The sequence below is a fragment of the Hakea prostrata genome, chromosome 5 (genome assembly GCF_041222555.1).
Source record: "Hakea prostrata isolate BN-2017 chromosome 5, UWA_Hpros_2, whole genome shotgun sequence".
Lineage (NCBI taxonomy): Eukaryota > Viridiplantae > Streptophyta > Magnoliopsida > Proteales > Proteaceae > Hakea > Hakea prostrata.
In genome coordinates this window covers 4,047,698-4,069,426 of record NC_142604.1, presented here as the reverse complement: position 1 = coordinate 4,069,426, position 21,729 = coordinate 4,047,698, and the positions used below count along the sequence as shown (strand labels likewise).

General features: G+C 37.3%; 3 protein-coding genes across 3 annotated transcripts; 2 read left to right on the top strand and 1 right to left on the bottom strand.

Moving 5' to 3' along the window:
* Nucleotides 1-205: 205 nt before the first annotated feature.
* NHD1 (sodium:hydrogen antiporter 1) lies at nucleotides 206-14,115 on the bottom strand. Its single transcript, XM_089154841.1, is given in 12 exon segments — nucleotides 206-814; nucleotides 905-1,199; nucleotides 2,449-2,751; nucleotides 2,852-2,913; nucleotides 4,409-4,529; nucleotides 5,290-5,300; nucleotides 5,302-5,397; nucleotides 7,264-7,440; nucleotides 10,128-10,256; nucleotides 10,406-10,582; nucleotides 13,620-13,842; nucleotides 13,844-14,115. Coding segments are annotated over 12 exon segments (1,761 nt in total). The 5' UTR covers nucleotides 13,891-14,115; the 3' UTR covers nucleotides 206-694.
* Nucleotides 14,116-15,830: 1,715 nt separating this feature from the next.
* LOC149014490 (uncharacterized) lies at nucleotides 15,831-16,832 on the top strand. The gene is made up of 2 exons (XM_089156368.1): nucleotides 15,831-15,968; nucleotides 16,082-16,832. Exons 1-2 carry the CDS (start codon nucleotides 15,933-15,935, stop codon nucleotides 16,379-16,381), a joined length of 336 nt encoding a protein of 111 aa, XP_089012494.1. The 5' UTR covers nucleotides 15,831-15,932; the 3' UTR covers nucleotides 16,382-16,832.
* Nucleotides 16,833-18,127: 1,295 nt separating this feature from the next.
* SEP1 (stress enhanced protein 1) lies at nucleotides 18,128-21,414 on the top strand. The gene is given in 5 exon segments (XM_089157090.1): nucleotides 18,128-18,304; nucleotides 18,380-18,481; nucleotides 20,473-20,558; nucleotides 20,560-20,655; nucleotides 21,172-21,414. Coding segments are annotated over 5 exon segments (435 nt in total). The 5' UTR covers nucleotides 18,128-18,258; the 3' UTR covers nucleotides 21,277-21,414.
* Nucleotides 21,415-21,729: the final 315 nt, after the last annotated feature.

The window sequence follows — 21,729 nt, the reverse complement described above, 5'->3', positions numbered from 1 at the left end:
CAAATACAAATTCTTTCCATGACTTGTAGCAATGGAGGGCCCAGTTGTAACTTCTTACTGCCTCAATAATTGTATGGCATGAACATCTTGTGCTACATTGGAAGTCTACAAAAATCAACAACATTCATTAGTTGTGATATCATGCTGAGCCGTCACTAAAATATGCACATACTATTGTAAACTTGATCCTAAAATACTTTCTGCCTTCAGTTTTTGAACAGGTTCAGCACAAGTCTGGTATTTATATAATGTCACTGGCACCACGAAGAGAGTTCAGAATTTAGGTTGACTAATGCATAAATATTGCTACCAAAAAAAATGTATATAACATTGTAAACTCTTCCAGCATGCTAAAGCAGGAACTTTATTAGATAAAGGGTAAAAATGCCTTTTTTTTAAAACTACCCTGGTAGTATCTTTTGAGATCCAATGATTGTGACAATGTTCAATGTTTCTCCGAACATATTCACAGCTCTTCAATTGACCATTGAGATAATAGGTCTGCATTTTGCTGGATATATGCTTTTCTGGAGCCAGCCTACATGCCACAAACGATATAAATCCATCCTTATCGCATAGTATGTTGGAATACTGGGTAAATCACTGAGCCTGTAAAATAATCCAAGTTTACCCAACTTCTTTCTTGTTAGCAGGTTACCAAACATCCCTGATTGCAAATACTGCCAGATGCGATCTATGAACCGGAAAGGAATGGAACTTCGGCTAGAGTGGTTGGCAGTGAAAGGTGGAGATTATGAGTCGCCAAATAGGCAACAATACCAGCAGTATAACCTGCAAAAGCAAAACCACTTACCTGCAAAATGGATTGCAGCTCTTAAGAATCAGTAAAATCAGAATTAACAGACAAGAAGATGTAGATGTCAATAACCATATGAACATTTACCTTCCGCAAGTACCAAAAGAAGTCCACCTTCTCCATACCCATAAATGCAACCCCAGCTGCAGAGCCTATAACTAACATAGATCCACCAGTACCAGCACAATATGCAACCAGCTGCCAAAGTTCAGAATCTTGAGGAAATGATGATATATCATACATTCCCATTGTTGCTGCAACTAGTGGAACATTGTCTATAATTGCTGATACAACACCTATTGCACTTGCAATCAGCTCGATATTAGGTATATGAGCATCAAGGTAATTGGCCAATTCCCTCAGAAGTCCTGCAGCCTCCAGGCTTCAAAGAACCAGGTTAGACATTTGTCAGCTACAGAAGGCATTATTTTTCCTTTAGCCATGAGGTAGATTAGGTAACCCACAAACAAGCTAGTTTTCAGAATTTCATCAACTTTAAAGATAAATTAAGCAGTTTCTCTTAATAGAATAATACTGATAATTAAAGGGCACAAACAGTTTTGTCAATGTTTAATGCTTAGGGTCTGCATTACTAGACAACTACCCCCAATATGTAATTTAAAGTGTGTGGGAGACCAGAGATAATTATTACAAAATCTATGCTGCTCCAATAAACTCTGCTAAAAATAACATAATGCAGGAGGCTTCCACCTAGTGTGGAACATGTTGACGGATAAATGCAAATCCCTTTTTATATATGATCTTACCTTATGCCTCTGATTTTCATTTGGTCCTTCCAATATAGAGGGCTTCATTTGTGGTCGTACTACTGTTGATTGAGGAGGAGGGGGTGGATAAAATGATATAACTAATTTCAAAATTAAAGAAACGTTTTTTATTAAAAAAACAAATTAAAAAAAAATTAAAAAAGAGAGATTAATTCATCTGTTGTCGGATGATAATATATCTTTCACCTTATTTCACTGTTTGCAAGTCTACTTTCTTCTTTGACCCAAGTAATTTGGTTAACATCTCATTTGTTAGATGTGAACTCAAGTAACACTTAACCAGCAAAAAGTGAAATCTAGTCAACAAATTTGATATTAAAAATCAATTTCCATATGTTTCATCATAATTGTGGGCCGCCAATTTCTTTCTTGTTGGGTAATGTTTACCTAGAATGACCATTTTTTTCATTTTCTGTAGACATATATAAGCAAAAAAAATTCACTCAATTCTATCAATATTGTGGTCCCCACTAGCTTCTTAGAACAGTATAAATGTAATTTCCAAGCAAACACCCCATGAATTTTATAATAAATTTTCTTTTCATTTTCACTTTACCTGAGACTTTTTACTTACCAACATCTAACCAACAGTGGTAAGAAAGAGAAAAGCACAGAAATAAAAAGTATAATGCATAAATGGAACTTTGAAAATGATCATCAAAGTTCAATTTGAGGAATCAATTTTTAAGCAGAGATCACTTTTCCCAGTTTATAATATACTTTTTGAAAAAGATTATTTGAACACATAAAATGCCCAAAGTAACCTTCTAACTTGCCACAACTTAAAATCTTGTGCATATGTTACTGCAAGGAAAGCTGGAAATCCAAGAGGACCATGCATACCTGCTCACAGAAAGAAGGATCCCCAGAAAGAAAAGGACTCCTTGAGTATCAATGCGAGACAGAGCTTGTGGTACTTTCAACTTTTGCCTCTCAGATTCACCATAATGAATAGCATCAGTCAGAATCCAGAGAAATCCTAGTCCCAGCAGCATACCCATGTAAGGAGGCAGCCCAGTGAGGGCCTTGAATACTGGAACAAACAGCAAAGCCCCAATACCCACAGAAAATACCAGCTTTCCTCGAGGAGCCATTTGCTCAGATGCCAAAACATTGGAAGAGTCTTGTCCCTTACCATTAACTTCACTGTATAAAAAGAGGAAAATGTCATGCAAATCTTCAGTTTTTAGAAATTCAAGCTGACCTTTTAAAGCTCTTTAGATTGTTTTCTATTCCAGATAAGTACCTGGTTAGGGACATAATAGCCAGCGGCACAACCAAAGAAATGACAGAAGGAATAAACAAGTCCTGCAAGAAAAGAGAAGCTGATATAAAGTTCCTCACTATCCAGCATAAAAAGGGTAAACAAAAGTTATTCGAAGGGCAATGAGGATATAGGGATTTTTCATTTGAAAAATAATGACCTATAAAGGTTAAACAATTTCTGAGACCTTTGTTTCATCTGACAAGTGCAGGTGTCTGAACATGTCCTATTCCAACTTCCAAGTGCATGGGAATGCAACCACACACACCAAAAAAAAAAAAAAAAAAAAACTGTAGCTGCTTCTACTTCAGAATTAAGTAACAATGGATTACTCTCTAGTTCGAAACTTTGAAATGCCACAACAAAAGACATTTGGGACCTTATGGTACAGTTAAGTTAAGTGAGTTGGCACTAAGGGAGACCCAAGTGAAGTCAAAGTAAGCAACGAAGTGTACCATTCCAGTCTGAGAATTCATCCTTTTCCAAATGGGACTGCAATTCCATGTTAAATGGTGGAAGTTTAACCTTGAGAGTCACCTCAACTGAGTTGGTGTCCCAGCATGGGTCCACAAAACTTTTAACAAACATGTGAACCTAATCAAAATGATCTCAATGAAGGCCCCCCCCCCCCCTTCCCGGCGGGGACTGGCACGTCTCTAGACAGAACCCACAAATTTTTTTTCTTTCGAAAATCACATTTATGTACTGTACACAAAAACTTATTCCTATCTGATGGAGGGGCATATAACCAACCATGATTGAGGCAGCAGGCTTGAATAAGGCATATTGGCCTAGTCATCCCAAGATTTTCCAATACTGATCTTTGACTTGCCAACCCATGGTCCCTCAACACTATTTCTACTGGAGTTTTAGGATTCATCTGGCCGAATTCTAGCCGATTTGACACAGACTTGGTACTGGCTGACATGATCCCTAAATACATGAACCTAAAATTCAAGAAGATTCTAAAAATTACCTTCTTTTTTCTTTTTTTTTTTTTTTTTTTTTTTTTTTTTTTTTTGGGGGGGGAGGGCGGGGAACCACACCAGTAGGATGTGGTTTCACTCAAGCTGTCCCCTTTTTGGGGGCCGCCCCGGCCCCCCGGGGGGGGCCCCCCTTTTTTGGGGCCCCCCCCCCCGGCCCCCCCCCCCGGGCCCCCCCCCCCCGTAAGTGGTAAACCAAGCCTCCATCATTTAGCAGAAATGGCATACAGTGCAGCAACATATATCAACACTACAAATCCATTTTTAGACTGAAATTTGACTGACAAGAGGACAATGCTGTCAACTGATCCACAAAAATTTTTAAGCAACAAAAAGAGCTAAAAAATGGTAGATATGAGACCAATGCCAGAATGGGTGCAAAACTATTAATTCTGCATCACTGCCTCCATATAATAATTAAAGTCTTTCCTAGATATAGGCTTTGGATATACAAAGAAGCTATAACAGAGGTACCATTCATGGATTTTGGGAATTATGAATATCCAATGATAACCAAATAAAAGGATCCACTGAGCTCAGGATAATAGATAAAGACCTTCATTGTTTGTAATGTGGTTATCTGACCATGTATCCACAGCATTGTTGTGGTAACATCACCAATGGGAGTCCATGCACCACCTGCATTTGCTGATATGACAACAACAGCTCCTAAAAACCTGTCAAGCATGGTATTAATGTGGGAAATAACTATTAGGGGTCAAAATGATGAAGAAACATTCAGAAATGGAACTCCATAGGCATAGGCACTTAAATGTTTAGCAATGTCTGCTATGCGAGGTGTTAGAGAAGCTTTAATGGATGGCCCCATGAATTGGAGAAAAGCTTCATCTAAGTAAGCTACTAACAAATTATGTTTAGCTCCCATAAAAGCTATACGCCTAAAAATTGGACCAAAAAAACTCAGACCTAATCCTTCAAATTTAAAAACTGGATCCTACAGTTTAGTCCTATTGTTTAATAATGCTGCCAATAATGGATACAAGTCCATGGTGTTGATTTCGAGATCAAACAGCATGGAACATTGATATATTGGATTATTATGTGTTTTCCTGAATTTGTCCCTGTAAGGGAGTTTTAGCTAGTAGTTTGATTATGAACCAATCCAATAGACAAAATAAGGGACCTTATCATGCAATGTAACTTCAAGACCTTAATTGGGCTATACCTATGAGAAAAGCTCAATGTTACTGACTGGATGACTTCCGTTCATTATTACAAGGAAGGATTTCATTCATGGTGTACAGTTTTTATGCCACATATTTACTTTTGAAGGATATGATTCCTTATCTTGTATACCTCTATTTTTATTATACTCATACCTTGATAATCCTACGCAATCTATTCAAAAAGGAAATCTGGGATTTTAAAGTGTTCAAAAAGAATTGAAAGAGAATATAACAAGTAGCTTTTACATACTTCCGGAATTCGACGCGGAGGTACAAGTTTTCGCAATAAGGAAACCATGACAATTGTAGAAGTCAGGTTGTCAAGGATGGAACTAAGGAAAAAGGTCACAAAGCCAACCTGCAAAAGTCAACACATGATGGTCAATGAAGTTTGGCCAAAATAATAATTTAAACATATTATGATTGAGGTGAGATACTGATAATGAACTCCCCTTCATCAAATTAAGCAACAAATCATAAAGAACGAAAATAAGCTATGTGCCTATGTGGTCCAAGAAGATCATACAAACAAAAAACTGAACCTGAGCTGCACAAAAAGGACGATAAAGCTAACCACAGAAACAAACTAATATAGATTCACCCAATAGGCTTATTTATTAGGACAAGTCTAGGGTTGGGTTCTATACACGCTCGGCCTTTGATCCCATGGATTCTCTATGTAGTAGGCCACTTTAATGATCCTAAACTAGGGGTATTAGGACTGCGTACGGGATTAGTAGTGCTTTATGTTTTGTGTTTTAAACTGAAAAAGTTCTTCTGGTTTGTATCAATGGTTGTGCTGAGTATACTTCAGCCTCCTAGTCAGTTTACTTAATAGGTTAAAGATTGGATTAGCCCTTTCCTTCTTAGTAAAGGAGTCTAACTTTGAGTCTTTTTTATGCATTTGTAATAGGTGCAAGTATTGAATACAAAAATGATTCATCAAAAGCTTTTTCTAGTCCTCGCTTCTCCACTCCTGAACATTTTATCTGTTTTTTTATTATTATTTTAATCAAGGCTGGCAGAATTCTTGCTTGATCCAATCTACAACTTGTGGAGTGAGGCCTGGGTGGCTTGTTGGGTCACTTGGTTGGATTGTTGTTTGAATCAAATGACTCCTTAATGGTGTGAAGCCCTGGAGTTTGTAATTGAAGTGTTCCTTCAAGTTCTTGAGATCTCCTTAAAGAATCGGCTTCAAGTTCAAGAGTGAAATTTTATTCAAGATCTATATCAACAAGCTGCTTCTTAGGAGAAACCAAATAAAAAAGGGGGTTTTATACAGCGCATTCATATCCGCCTAGGGGAACCCAAATCAAGAAGTGGGTCTTACACACCCCAACCATCTCTGTAGTCTGTACAGAAGAACCCAAATTGAAAAGAGGGTCATATACACCCAAACCATCTCCTAGCATTATAACCCAATTTCCTTGCAGACTCAATCATAAATTTCACTCCTCCTCTAGAAACATTCCCCAAAACCTCTTATAGGATCAACCAATCATCCAAACATCAAGAAACACTCACCAGTAAACTCCCCAATACCTACCTAGCATAACCAACACATCAAACCCTAACCCTAATTGTGTAGAAACTTCAACTTTCAAACTTCATCTGCAAAACCCTAAATCTTCACTGATAGCTTCTCCCTTCATCCAATCAACATATCCCAACTCTCAAACTCTTAACTTTCAACCTGAAGCTAACTCTAGACTGAACCAAGAACCCTAAGTTAGCTTGCTTGAATTACTTTTTCATTGGAACATCATTGAAAATTAGATCCTACTTGATCTACTCTCAATCTAGGACTACATCACAGAGATACATATCCCACAAGCCACTGCAACCAGCCTATTTAACCTTCAGCTAGTTTTTACTAACAAAGCCAACCCAAAGGCCACACCTGTTTATCAATGGAACCCCTATTATCCTTTCTTGTAATGGGATGAATTCAGAATGCAGCACAGATTGACAAGTGCATGGAAAAGAGTACAGGGGTCAACCACAGCCTAGCTGCCTGAGACATGACAAAATATGCATTATGTAACTTGTTCGTCTTATCTATTATTTCTTTCTTTCACAAGTTGTATACGACAAGGCTCATAAGATCTTTGGCTAATGAACTATTTTTTTCACCAAGTGAAGCTAGTGCATACCAATATGCCAAAATAATCTCAACACAGACAGACAAGGACACACCAACATTATTATATCATAAGCCACTCACCACCCAAAGGAGAGTCTTTGGCCTCCGAGTTGTTATACTGTCAGTGACCAGTTTAAATCCCTGGTGAGCATCAACTATCTCTACAATAGTCATTGCGCCAAGCAAGAAAAATACAATTTCACTGACTTCTGCTGATGCATTCCTTAGCTCTTCAACAGCTATACCAGTTGAAGGGGCCTGCAAAATAAAATATACAGTCACATTCAAACCAACTGAAGAAAATGCAAGAGAAGACAAAAACATGAAGTTAATTTAAAATAAGAATTATTGAAGCCAGTTAAGATGTAGAAACTGAAAAATGGAGCATACAGGGGAAAAAGGAGTGAATACCAGCCCTCATTGGCAAATCCGGGAACAAAATGTGAAGCATAAGCCATACTCAACATCAAGAATCAATGAGTCAATAAATGCCTAGGCTGACGCTTTGACAACCATGGTTTGATGAGATGAACTTATGTTTGTGTTCTTTTTTTGAATAATTTTTCATAATTATGATTCTTGAATGCTTGTTTTTTTGGATGAATGTGACTATTGAATATTTGTTTAGCTTATTATAGAAAGTAGTTGTATTGAAAAGTAGTTTAAAAATAATTGTATTGAAAATTCTTGACCTAACCACTTTAGTCGCCTTATTGCCCCCTAGGCGCCACTTTGTCGCCTAATCGCCTAGGCGGAGCCCCAATCGCTTTGGTCGCCTTGCCACCTTGACAACCATGATATAAATAAATACAAATTAGGTCTCCAGTTTGGTGGATGACCATCCAACCAATCAGGCTCAACTTGTATGGCCACAACACAAAGTCATTTTTTATTCAACTGGTAAGTGAGCCTACACAGAGGTCATGACATGGCAAAATATAGCTGAGAGATGGCCAAAAAGCCAGAGTTTGTAATGAATGATTGGAGTTTTGATTGCTGAAGACGCATTTTGAAGTCAGTATTTTGGATAAGGTTTGGAATTTGGACTGCTGATAATATAAAATGGTACACCAAGTTATATAAGACTGATCTGATGGTTGGAATGATCAGGTGAGCCTCTATTTGGCAGGAAATAGATCTACTCAGAGAGCTAAGATTTATGGTCCACCAACCTGAATTTTCTAGCACATGTATAGATAGTCACAAGGACACAGAAGCCACAAGATGACTAGTGAAGACTAAGTTAACAAAAAAAATCTGTATGTAGAATTGGTTTCTTAAGCATGCTTCCAAATGTTATTTTGTTTTATGTTCTAGAGTCTGGATCACATTAACAGAAATGATAAAGTTGTGGCAGTAGCAGTGGCAGATTGAAATTCGACTGGTACTGCCTTTGATTCTTTTGGACATGTCAGAAAGTGTGTCCATGTGTGGGCATAAGTTTCACTTTATAGATTGTCTTAGGATAATTTAAAAGCAACGGAACATCATTATTTGGAGAAAAATTTAGCTGACGAACAAAATTTCTTAACAAATAGCTTCTTGAGCTTACTCCAAGTATAAAGGCTACAAATTCTTGTCCCTCACCAAGTTGTGCCAGAAACACCAGACATTCAAAAAGATAAAAATTCTCAAATTGTGTGCTTGCATGTTCTGTGTGACTGGCATATGAATTCCCTAAACTAGGCTAGCAATGGTGGTGAAGTTTGCAACCATAAGTGTTTCTTCACTTCCATCTTCACTTCCATCAGTTCTATAGTGTTTTGCTAGGGAATACAGCAGAAGCTAAGACCACTGTGGATGGGCTTGGCATCTATAGAACTTCCAGGAATTGATGCCAATAGTGGCTGTCTCATCTGGTTCAATCTCCCATTTGATCACTGGTTCTATATTTTTTTGAAAGCCTAGGGAACTCAGTGCGCCACTATTATGCATGCTAGTGCCACCTAACTAGAAGCACATGACATCATCAATAATCATTTTTTTGCTAGAGCATCTATTTTCCCTTGGGAAGCACATTGAGGCACAAAGGGACAAGGCTCCAATGATGCTAATTGCGTTGTTCAATATTTTGAAGATTTTACTCCAACTGAAACAAATGTAATCATGGATTTATTAAAAATAAATAAAAGACCAAATTTTGGTATTTCGGTTGAGATCTTAGAAATTTTGGTAATTGCGTGGGAGTAATGTGTTGAATCATCTCTCATGAACGACATAGGCACTTAGAGAACAATGCATGTTGCTCCATTGGACTTTTGGTGGGATTGATCTGATACAACATTGTAATTATTATTAGTATTTGTTGAGTACTAAACAAATGGGTTAGGACTTAGGAGGTCATTAATGTGATGACGTCCTTGAAGGACATGTACTTAATTATTATGAGTTTTTGACAATATGCTTGAATGAATTACTTCATAACTTGCTTAAAACTTTAAATTGCTTACTATTTATGCTACTTAGTACTTAGACAATGTGCACATGCGTGGTACATGAGCATTCAATCATATGTTGCCAATTAATGGTGCAAATGCAAAACACCAATTTTGGTAACTATTCTGTAATATAACCATTTCAAGATGGTAATATAGCCTAAGGTAGAGTTTCCATCAAATCTCAGGCCTTAATTCAGCCTAAAACCCACCAAAACCCAGCAGGACTAATACCAGACTTTGGAACTTCAATTGTCCCATTCAGACTGAATGCTGAAAAGCAACGAGTTTTTGAAACCTAAGCCCCCTCCAATACAGTCATAATCAAACCGTTTGGGGATGAAAAGTTTTAATCATCAATGGATTAATAAATTAATATGCAAAACAAATGCACAATATCAGGAGAAGGATCCAAATATGAAATAAATATTCAAAAAAAAAAAAATTTGGACGAATCTGATTTCAAAATTTAATTATTTAAACAGTACAAGAAGATCTCACAGAACTTACTCCAATACTTCGTATGACCCACAAGCTCACAGCCATCAACAACCCAACACCACTTTTGTTAAAAGCCAAAAATTCTTCAAAAACTATGCCAGCATATCCTAATCCAAACACCAATGCCATGGCAACATCCTGTCAATAACTATTCTCAATCAATTTCACAACACAAAATAGGATGCATGTACCTACCTAGAAATATCTAACCTATATATAGAAGCAAAAGAAAGTTAAAGCAAAACAAGTAACTTAATTCCAAGTCAGGTAATATCAAAATAATTGACCTGGTTGGCAGCCACCCATGAATGATTAATTGCGACTCCCCCAACAGCAGCCGATGCAAGAATTGCAAGAGCCTTGAACAAGTCAGTCTTTGGTTGATAAGTGGCCTCAAAATCTTGGGAGCTCATTTCATCAACAGAACATAAAGGATCACATGTCCCAGATTTTGAAATCTGGTCCTGCTGCAACAGTACTATGTCAATAACTCCAAAATATGAAGTTCCATTCATAAATCTGCAATCATTTTCAGTAATAATAACTAGAAATAAAATAAAAGCTTAATATTCTAGCCTATATGTATGCCTCTCAACTTCAACTCCCCCATACTTCCTCCCCCCCCCCCCCCTCTCTCCCCTAAAAAAAAAAAAAACCCAACCCCAAACCCAGATAATCTGTTGGGCATGAAGGGAAAAAAAATCTATTTATAGGATAGTTAAAATAAGGGGTAGGAAGAGTAAAGATCTTGACCGTATTAGATGCATTAAAAGTGAAGATGGTAAAGTTCTAGTATGTGATGAAGAGATGGGAAATCTATTTCTCTAGTATAATAAACAAACATAGTTCAGGTTTTTGTGATTTGGATGATTACACCATTCACAGAGGCACCAAATTTCATACATATATACCGAGAATTTCAAATTTTTAAGTAAAAGAAGCTCCAAAGAGAATGAAAATAGGCAAGACACAAAGTCCTGATGAAATTCCAATAGAAGTATAGAAGAGCTTAGAAACATACGGGCTCACTTGGTTGACTAAGTTGTTTAATAAGATTATAAGCATGAGGAAAATGCCAGATGAATGGAGGAAAAGCATTGTGGTTCCAATTTTACAAAAACAAATGAGATATTTAAAGTTGCAGTAACTATAAAGGCATTAAGTTGATAAGCCATACTATGAAATTATGGGAGAGAGTAATTGAAACTCCTTTGAGACAATTAACCACAATTAGGGAGAACCAATTTGGCTTTATGCCAAGAAGATCTACAATGGAAGCTATTGTCCTTATTAGGAGACTTATGAAAAGGTATAGAGAGTGTAGGAAAGACCTTCCTATGGTATTTATTGAATTAGAAAAAAGCTTATAATAGAATTCTTAAGAAAGTTAATTTGGCAAGTACTAAAGAAAAGAAGTGCAAGTAAACATGTGGACATAGTTAAGGATATGTTTGATGGTCAGTGAAAGTGTAAGAACAATGGAGGGACAAAATAATAAATTTTCAATTACAGTTGGATTGCATCAAGGATCAGCTTTAAGCTCGTATTTATTTGCACTTTATAATGGATGAATTAATCAAAGACATTCAAGACAAGTATCCTTGATGTATGCTTTTTCATGATGATCGTGTGTTGGTAGATGAGACTCAAGTAGGAATTAATACCAAGTTAGAATCATGAAGAGTAGGTTTGGAATCAAAGGGCTCTAAACTAAGTAGAACAAAGACAAAATATCCAGTTTGTAACTTTGGTCATGATGGGACAAATGATGACGTGGTGAAACTTTGATAATCAGGAGATTCCTTAAAGCGATTGTTTTAGGTACATTGTTTCCATCATAAATGAAAAATATCATATAGAGGATGATGTTTCCCAAAGAATTAAAATGGATGAAGTGGAGAGGTATGTCTGAGGTCTTGTGATGATCGACGTATTCTTTTAAAACTCAAAGGACAATTCTATAAGACCATCGTTCAATCAGCTATGATGTATGGTGCAGAGTGTTGGGCTATTAAAAAAATCATGTAAATAAACTCAATGTGGCAAAACGAGGATGCTAAGATGGATGAATGGGAGAAAAAGAAAAAGAAAAAAAAAGGATATGATAATAAATGATCATACTAGGGCTGGTCTGGAAGTAGCTCCAATAGGTGATAAGCTTCGAGAAAGTCTTTTAAGGTGGCACAGCCATGTACAACGGGGTCTGTAAATGTCCCTGTATAGAAAAGTGATATAATCCATATTAAATGAATTAGAAGAGCTAGGGGTAGACCTAAGATAACCTTAAGAGAAGTGGTGAGAAAGGATATGAATAGTTTAGGCCTTGTATCTAGCATGGCCTCAAACAAAGCTGATTGGAAGGAAACAATCCATGTAGCCAACCTCATTCAGTTGGGAGAAGGTTTGATGATGATGATGATAAACCCCAGCTAATTTGCTTAAGCATACTTTTTTATTTGAGAAAGCAAGATATAACACTAGTAACACCACTAGAATCCTTTCCTGGGAAGAGACGGTACAATTGAAGTGGTAAGCAAAGGCAAAATGAAAATTTGGAGGGCAGGATGAAGGTAAGCGAAATGAATCAAAAAATAAACTAAATCTTTTGTATCCGTGACTGGATAGCTGACTGGAGACTCACCAAATATGGCACGTAAAGAGGTTTTTCCTTTACTTCCTATACAAATCAGAGGAATAAGGCAGATAAGTGATGTAAAGTTTATTAACTGTTTAAAACATTACATAGTTACAGAACCATGTTTGGCAATGAATAGAACAGTTTTTATTTTGTTTTTGTTTTAACTACATTTACCTTTCTTTCACTTCCAACTAGACAGAACCTTCCTAGATATGTTATACGTACGAGTCTGGTAAGATGCACCAATTATCCTGCATCATGACTCCCCCAGAAGAACTACTAGTCTTTTATTATCAATCTTAAAACTTTGCTTAAAGTTTTGATATACCCCTGGAAAAATAATGAAATACCAACTGCCCAATCCCATCTGTTAAGATGATCCGATCCCAGCAGAAACATCACACCAATTCGGATGAGCTTCATTTCAAGTATTCTCAGCAACATCAAGTCATCTGAAAGACCACACTCTCTGCAAATGATCGAAGTAGAACTCTGCAAATGCAAAGATGCTAAAAAGTCACGGTAGACTAGCATGCTCGTTTTATCAAGTGGTATAGTGAGGCTTATAAGAAGAAAATTAGTCCTGTTCACTATAAACTCAAACAAGGGAAGAAGTATACAACGACTAATTCCGAAATTAAATTATTCCTCGCCTCCTTCTAAATTATATTTCATCGAGTGAAGTTATTCTTTATTGGATTAAATAGGTCAAAACCACTCAGCTGTATCCTCCTACCAGTAAACGAATCAATCTACTTAAAAAGAAAAATGCGAATATCTCACCACCATCAGTTCTTTCTAAGTAGGAACAAAATTAGGGAATTGGTGAATCTAACATAAAATAGAATGGAACAATTAAGAACCTGGTATGTTACGTCGGTCGTTTCTTCATCTTGCTGGCCGACGGTAGAAGAGGAACCACCCTTGGCTTTCTCCTCGGCTCGGACGAGAAGACCATGGCCGCGCCACCTCTTGCTGCCGATTTGCCATGAAGACGATCTCAAGCTCGGCAGGTAAGGCCTGGAGGAGCTTCTCCGGAACAGATAGAAACGCGAACACGGAGATGGATAAGCTGGATTGTCGGATATGGCGGTTGCAGGTGTATTGGTGGCTTGAAATCGAGAATGTTGCCATGTTCTGCTACCGTGAAGTTCCCCTCTTACAGTCCCTACTTCAACTCGATTGCAGCGATTCTTGACTGGTTCAGAATCGAAAATTGAACTTGGCTGGGAAAGCAGAGCTGAACGTTCCCCTTGGCCAACTCAGTCCACTAGTTTTATCGGTTTGCTGGTTTGGGCAGTTAAAAGACTCTCAGGATGTCTTGATCGGAGAGAGTCATCGCCGCCGTCGATCTATGTGATCCTACCGTTTTCATTTCGGACACTGGCCTAAAAGTAACCGCCCGGTGTTGACCCGCTTTGGTGTCCCATTGGAAATTTTCGGCGCCACCTCGTCACCCATTAATTTAATATCAACCCCCCACCTTCCGAGTTATTCAATTTATCAATTAGTCCTCCTAGAATGAAAATATATCAGAACATGCATTATTGTTAAAAAATTACACTTAAGTACTGATATAATTAAGTTAAATTAAATATTTTAAAATAACAAGAACCAGGTAACCTAACTCATTTTCTTGTCTCCCTCCATTCTTTAGGATATGGTTCATTAATATTTTTTTCTTGGGTAGGATAGATAGTGTTTTTAAACTTAGGATGTGAGGGTAATACTGAAAATGACAAATATAACGGGCATTAATGGTGTTAGTAATAACGGGTCTGCTTAATAAATTGGTTAACTCAAGGGATAGCATTAATATTAGAAAGTAACTTATAGGGTTATAGTGAGAATTTCACTCTTTCACTTTTTACACTTCCAAACATAACCCTGGAGGCTAGCTAGACTTCGAATAGTGTTAAATGGTTTACAAATTAAGATATGATTGGCAATCAAAGCTAAGTTGATCCCAGTTGATTCCAACTGCTCCAAAGCAATCGATTTGATAAAAGGTTCTTGTAAATTCCAACCAATTGTGTGGAATCATTTTCTTTTTGTTGTTAGAAAATTTGTATGGAATCGTGTTCCTTACATTGAAACCTTATGTAAGTCATGTAAGGGCACAGTTTCCACACATAAGAGCATGAGTCTAGGAGTCTGGATCCTCTATTTGTTAAGGTAGAGGTCTTATAAGCTCATCCCTTCACACTTTTCACTACACATTAGAGGTGGGATCCATTTCTGAGTGCTGACAAAATTAATCAAAAATAAGACCTTCAATAGACCCCATATGAACCCCATCCTAGTATGCAATGAAAAAAATATAAAGGAATTACAAACATATGATGAGGACCCTTAAGTAATACCCCAAGGGAAAGTTAAGGGACAACTCTCCTTTAAACAATGGATGAGGATCCTACCTTTGAGATGATGAGTCCCATACTTCAATGATGGGTCACTAATTTGTCTGTGATATGGAATCCTCCCCTTTTTCGACTTGAGGTGACACTAATATCACATATACATGCACCTAAAACTTGGAAATGTAACGCAATCCATACCAACATTAATTGTAGATTTCAGACCCAAGAGGGAGCCGAGATTTCGCCAATTAAAGTGAAAAAAATAGAGTGGAAAATGAGGAGAATATCACATATACTACCAACAATGATTGAATCCACGACTTTTCCATTGAAAAATCAAGTTCTTAAATCTTAACCATTCTACTAATCCTCCATCTACAAGACCTATGAAGTTATTTTCATCCTCGTTATCATCATCGTGGATTGACGAGTCAGATGCTTAATGTCGGACAATACATAATGAGAAATCCGATAATTTATTATGTCGGTAGATCAACCAAGAAGTTTGGTCGGTTGTGGCTAAAGCCTTTGTCGTCATCAGGGCCATTGACAGTTGATATAACCAGAAAACCAATCACTATTGTCCACGTGTTACTTACTCCGACATAGTAGTTGCATGCTGATTACCGTTCTCGATACGGTCTCAACGTGTCATTGTGTCAAAGAGCCAAACGTAGATCGAAGACGATAACCTTTTGTTTCTTCCTTGTGTCGATGTTCATATAAAGGAAGAAGGAAGAAGGAAGTCACGAACTGAAAACTCAAGTCTTCCAGCGATTTCAAATCCTTCAGTTTTGCTGCTGCAGTTGCGTAATCATGGCGTCCAACACGAACAACTCTCCGATTCATCAGGTTCTTAATTGTTGCTCATCGTTTCCATTTTTTTCCAATTTAATTTCCTCGATCTCTTTCTGAGATGAAATACAATTTTCTCTTCTTTTTTTCTTTTTCGTTTCGATGTTCAGGTTGTTAAGGTTAGGGATAGCTCAGCACAGGTGACAGAGAGAACAAACGCGGAAGGTTTACATGAGACAGTAGTGGATACTGTTGATTACAGATCGAATCCAGGAACGGATCCACAAGGACAATTAAGCAGGGAAAACGTTCAAGTGATCCATCAGCACAATCCTGACCAAGAAGCTTCGAAACCTGGCGCCGACCTTCTGGCCGGAGCTGTTGCAGCCGTCTCGAACACCGTCAAATCTGCAAAGGATGCTATTTCTGGCGGTACTTCCGACACCGGCGCCGGCACCCTACCGAAATGATCTTAATTCTTAGCACTGCTAAGCCTCGCCGGTGTCCTTCGTTGTAGAACAGATGAATTTGCGATCCTCATTTTAATCAACTGCTCTCTGCCTTTGTGTTCCGTAGTTTTCTTTTAGATTTGTTTTGTTCGACGAGGATTGCTGTTCCGTCGATCATGATATCGTGTTGTTGAGACGAATCTTACTTATGTCGTTCCTGTCAAATCGTAAATCAATAGGGTCTACGTTCAAATTAACTGCTTTCATCAAGATTTGTCAATCTGATTCCACTACTAGATCCTTCCGTATATTACCATTGTTTCTCCTTCAAGAACACCACTTAAAACTGCAGGGATTGAGGCAGTAAAAAAGGGTATTCCATTGGAATTCTTGATCGCAAAACCAGTTTTTCTACAGGGTCTCTTCGGCTTCATCATATCTATTAATGAGGCAAGCTGAAACTTTACTCATACATGCAATTTTATTTGTTCCATATCCTTTAATACATAGATGAACACCTTCTCAAGGTTATGAGGTCATACGGATCTACCAAAAAAAAAAAAAAGGTTATGAGTCATATGGCTATAAAAAGTAAGAAAACCATACTTGAAAACGAAAAGAAACCATTTGGGATTGATAGTTACTACTTAACAAAATATTTCCGAGTAACTTGATGCCCTAGAGGGTCGAATGGATCAAATCCATGGAGTACAAAAAAGGTCTCACCGCATCGTAAACCAACAAGGTAGAAGGAATCGAATTCAGTTTTGATACACTACTATTCGAATTCATATTCGGTGAAAACTAGATAAATTATCTGAATTCAATTCAGAATTTTATCAAATATCTAATAATTTATCTAATAAACTATCCAATTATTGCTAATTATCTTTTTTTTTTTTAATTTAAATTATTGGTTTTCCGGCAGCCTTTTTTAAGGGATCCACATCCTCTGTAATTCCTTTCCATGCAATTTCCTACAATTCACTCATAGGATTGTGCCACGTGGCATTTAAGTGATCCAACGGTTATCCAATTTAAACTAAATTTAAATTTTATTTAAACTCACCCATAAATTTGAATTTTATTCAACCTCTAGTTTGTTGGGTAACCGTTGGATTACTTAAATTGATTTTATGCATGAAAAGGAATTACAAAGGATGTGAATCCTTTTTTTTTTAAAGAGGGAGCTTTTTTTAGAGGGGGAGGGGAAATCTTTAATTATTTAGTTTAATTGGATAAATTTTTATCTAGATATTATCCTTACAAGTAATTATCTAAATCTGAATTTGGTTGCTTATTAAATGGAATATAAATATTTTTTAATAAGAAAAATTATAGATTCAAATACTATTAAATGAATATGAATGCGGATTCAGAGTCGAATTTTGACTATTTATTTATAGATTCTTTAAAAACACAAGTTGATGTCACAACATGATGGTGTTAAGGCTACAAAGGCGGTATACATTTTAAGGGTTTACAACCTCTACAATTTTCACCTTGTAGCAGTTAATTATCCAAAGATCAGAATTAGAACCCAACTAAGAACTAAATCTAATAAATCTTTGAAATTTCTCAGAATTTTATCTTTTTTCTTTTCTTAGAGTCTTATTTTTCTTGAGTCTTCACTTTAAAGATTTATTAGATTCAGTTTTTAGTTGGATTATAATTCTGCCCTTGGATAATTAACTAGTGCGGAACTTTTTTCATTTTTGTCCTTTATCTTAAAGAAAGCTTACATTGATACATTTTATCGTCATCAACGTTAAAGGTTACCAAGATGACACGTTTCAGTTGTATCCTGTGAGTTTCGTTGCGAACCAGAATCGAACAGATAGGAACCGAGAGGGTCAAGAGGCGAGAGTGAGCAGCTCTTCTCTCAATCACTCTTATTCATGGCTCAAGCTCAGGTTTCGGCCTCGCTCTGTTTCTCCCTTCGTGGTAACCAAAACCTTTCTGTTTCTCTGTCTCTTTTTTCTCTTTGAGGATTATGTCGTCTTAACTCTTCTGTTGCAGATGTAAGAGCCGTTCACCCATTAAATGCCGGTGTTCTTCCTCGGCTTCCGCTGGCCAATATCGCGGGAACTTCCGCGTCCTTCGTCCGGGGATCTCCTCTTCGTAAGTTTCCCAGAGACGCTTACTCCTAGTTCTTCTTTCAGTTACCATGATTTTTCTCTTTATCGTCCAGATTTTGTGGTGGCTATTTGCTATCTTCGAACCCCAACCACATATTGCATCAAAATAGCAAGTGCACAGAAAATGACTTGTTTTCTGTTTAATTTAGTGAAATTTCACTTTTCTTGTCACTTATATTCGAGATAGAAGCTAAATGATGTAGCCATTCCAGTTCCCCCCCTCCCGATTTTGCAGAATGTAACTCCTAAGGTTTATGAGATTGAACTACTGAATTGTCGTCCTCCGTAGTTTGTCATCTATGATTTGGCTATCTTATGATAGCGGCGAAGTTAAAATTTCTCCTGCAACTAGAACATCTGATTTGGAGTTCAGCATAGTGCTTCATTCATTTCAATTTCTTTTGCTTGAAGATGAGCAAAATAGTGAGATATGGTTTCTGGAATTTGGTAAGACATCGCCCAACTATGTGAGTATTCTCTGAGTATTCTGTGCAGATATCAGAATGGGACATCGCAGCTGTTAGGAGAGATTGAGAAAAATTGGCAAAACTAAAAACAGAATTTAGTTAGTAATATTGTGTTTCTAAAATGTTATGGAAGAGTCCAATGACGGGCAGAATATAAAATTAGGAATGAGTTAAAATTGAGTGAGTGAAGGTCTCTTGAGGTGTTTTGGTGGTTCCAATTTAGTATTTTGTGGAGAAGTAGATCTTCTCTTGGCCCACCAATTGGAAAATAGTTAGCCAGTGGTCATTGTGTATGATATTGGCTCTTGATGAAATCAGGAATTGGACTGAGCTTAGCCTTTTATTTTTCTACTCTGTATTAATGGCATGACATTAGCCTTTGAGCAAAAAAAAATTGAGAAGTTAGGTTCACGGATGATTTGAAATTTTGAATGAACACTTGATCCAGAAATCAACTTTTCATATTCATGTTGAAAAGGCTCCAAAATATAATAGTAATCAACTGTCACAGGTCATACTTAAATAAAATAAGGTGGCATCAGTTGAAGTATTAAAACTGAGACTTGACACAGGAGAAAGGATAGGAGTTAAGCCACAGGCCCACATTCTACCTCTATGATCTCCACTTAATGGTTTTCTGCGTTGGTGATGGTGAGTTTGAAATCACTATTTAGTGCTTTAGGTCTCAAATGGCCAAAATTACCTTGATTGATGGATTGGACCCAAACAATTGTGCCTTGACGCCATCCAGTCTATCCTTTGTCTGTAATGCCAGGTCTTTTATACTCCGCTTTCACATATCATTCTCTTTGCTCTCGTTTTCTTGAGACAATATGCTAAGTTTAAAGTTTACTCCAGAGTTATTTTCTGCCAGTGGTTCTTGTCCACCCTCCTTATCTCTTGCTTCTGTCCCGTCTACTTGCTTTTGTGCTCTTGACTGGAATAAGTATAAATTTTTTTTTTGTAATCTTCCCAGATTTGGTTTCTTCTTAATTGTTGTCCTTGATCAATATACTTAATTTGCATCACTGTGAGAAGTTTGTGATAGTTCTCCCCGGTATTGCGAACAATTAAGTCCACACTAGGTGTTCTGTTGCCCTAGCATATACTAACTTCTGAAGTTTCAACTCAGCTATTCGGTTGTCCTTGCATGTAATAGTGATCATTTGGTTTTCAGCCTTAATGGTTACATAGAGATCCCATATGATTGTGCTTGCATGTAATACATGCAGCTGCTCCCCCCCCCCCCACCTTGTACCCACACATACATCCATGCTGTGTTTAACAATCGAATTTGGGTTTCATTTTTTCCTTCTCTCCTTTGGTGTGTGTTGGGCTTGCGTGCTATGCTTTTAGTGTTTTGGTCATTTTCCTGGTTGGCCATCTACATTGTATGCTGTGTGTTTTGCCACTAGTGCCACATGTTTTTAATTATCTTCTTACTGCTGTTCAATCTACTAATCAGTGAGGTGATCAGTTGATGATTTTTTTTTTTTTTAACTTCCAGTAGTTTCAAGGACTCCCAAACAAATTAAACCGGCATGTAAAGCAGCATCAATTTCCATAAGATGTGGACAAGGTACAAAAGAAGGTGGGCAGTGGTTTGGATGTATGGCTTGGCCGATTTGCCATGATTGGATTTGCAGTGGCTATAACAGTGGAAATAGCAACAGGAAAGGGAATTCTGGAGGTATGGCCAGTATAAAACTGCAAACCCAACCCTAACACCCTCCCACCCCCCAGTATGAGGCGCACCTGTAGGATTTCATTTTCAAATAATAACACTTGACTAGTTGTTTTGAGACAATGATTTTACTCGAACACTTGAATCTTTTTTCCTTTTATCCAAGTGTATTCTGTTTGTTCTTGAATCTCAATATCGAATTCAATTGAGTCAAGATGGTCAGGTTGCATGATCTGGGCTTGTAGGTAGGCATGATATGACATGATCTCAACCAATTCACTCATCTTTCTGAGTCCTAACTAGATCCTCAGAAAAAATAAGCTCTAGTATGGGTTTTCTTTTTATCCAGATTAATTATTTGTGAGACATGACTGTTGTTCTTAAGGAAATAATTCTGTGAGGATATTCATATCAACTAATACTTAAAGGCCTTCTTGTATCAATCTAGAGGCCAGCACCTGAATTCCTTTTCTGCGTCTTTCTTTTTTTGAATTATATGAAAGTCTTGTCTTGGTGATGCAGAACTTTGGGCTTTCTTCTCCATTACCCACATTGGCCTTGGCGGTTACGGCATTGGTTGGAATCCTGACGGCAGTTTTTATCATCCAATCTGCTTCTGAGAATTGAGAGTTCTTGATGTCTACACATATCTAATGTAAAAGAGGCGGAATTTTATGAAAATTCTTTGTCCATTCTTGAATACTTGGGTCTGTTAAATTTTGTATTGACGATTATGTGAGACCTGCAAAACTTTTGAGCATGTAACACATGGTTCCTGGAAATACTCAAGAGACTTGAGAAGTGTTCTTCCCTTTTTTGTGGGGTTGGGGGTGCGGGTAACGTGATTGGGATTTGAGAGAATGTAGTTCTGCTTGGGGTTTTCCATTCTTTTACACAAGTGGAAGGGATGATTATATACTAAATGTTTTCATCCAAGATTACAAAATATATGTACAGGATAACAAGAAAAGTGTGGAGGAAGAGTCTAATCTCTTGGTAATCCAAGAAACAAATGAATATCGGGCAAAATGGCCCACACGGCCTGTGAAATTTAATGGCTCCTTTATCTCCTTGCTGACT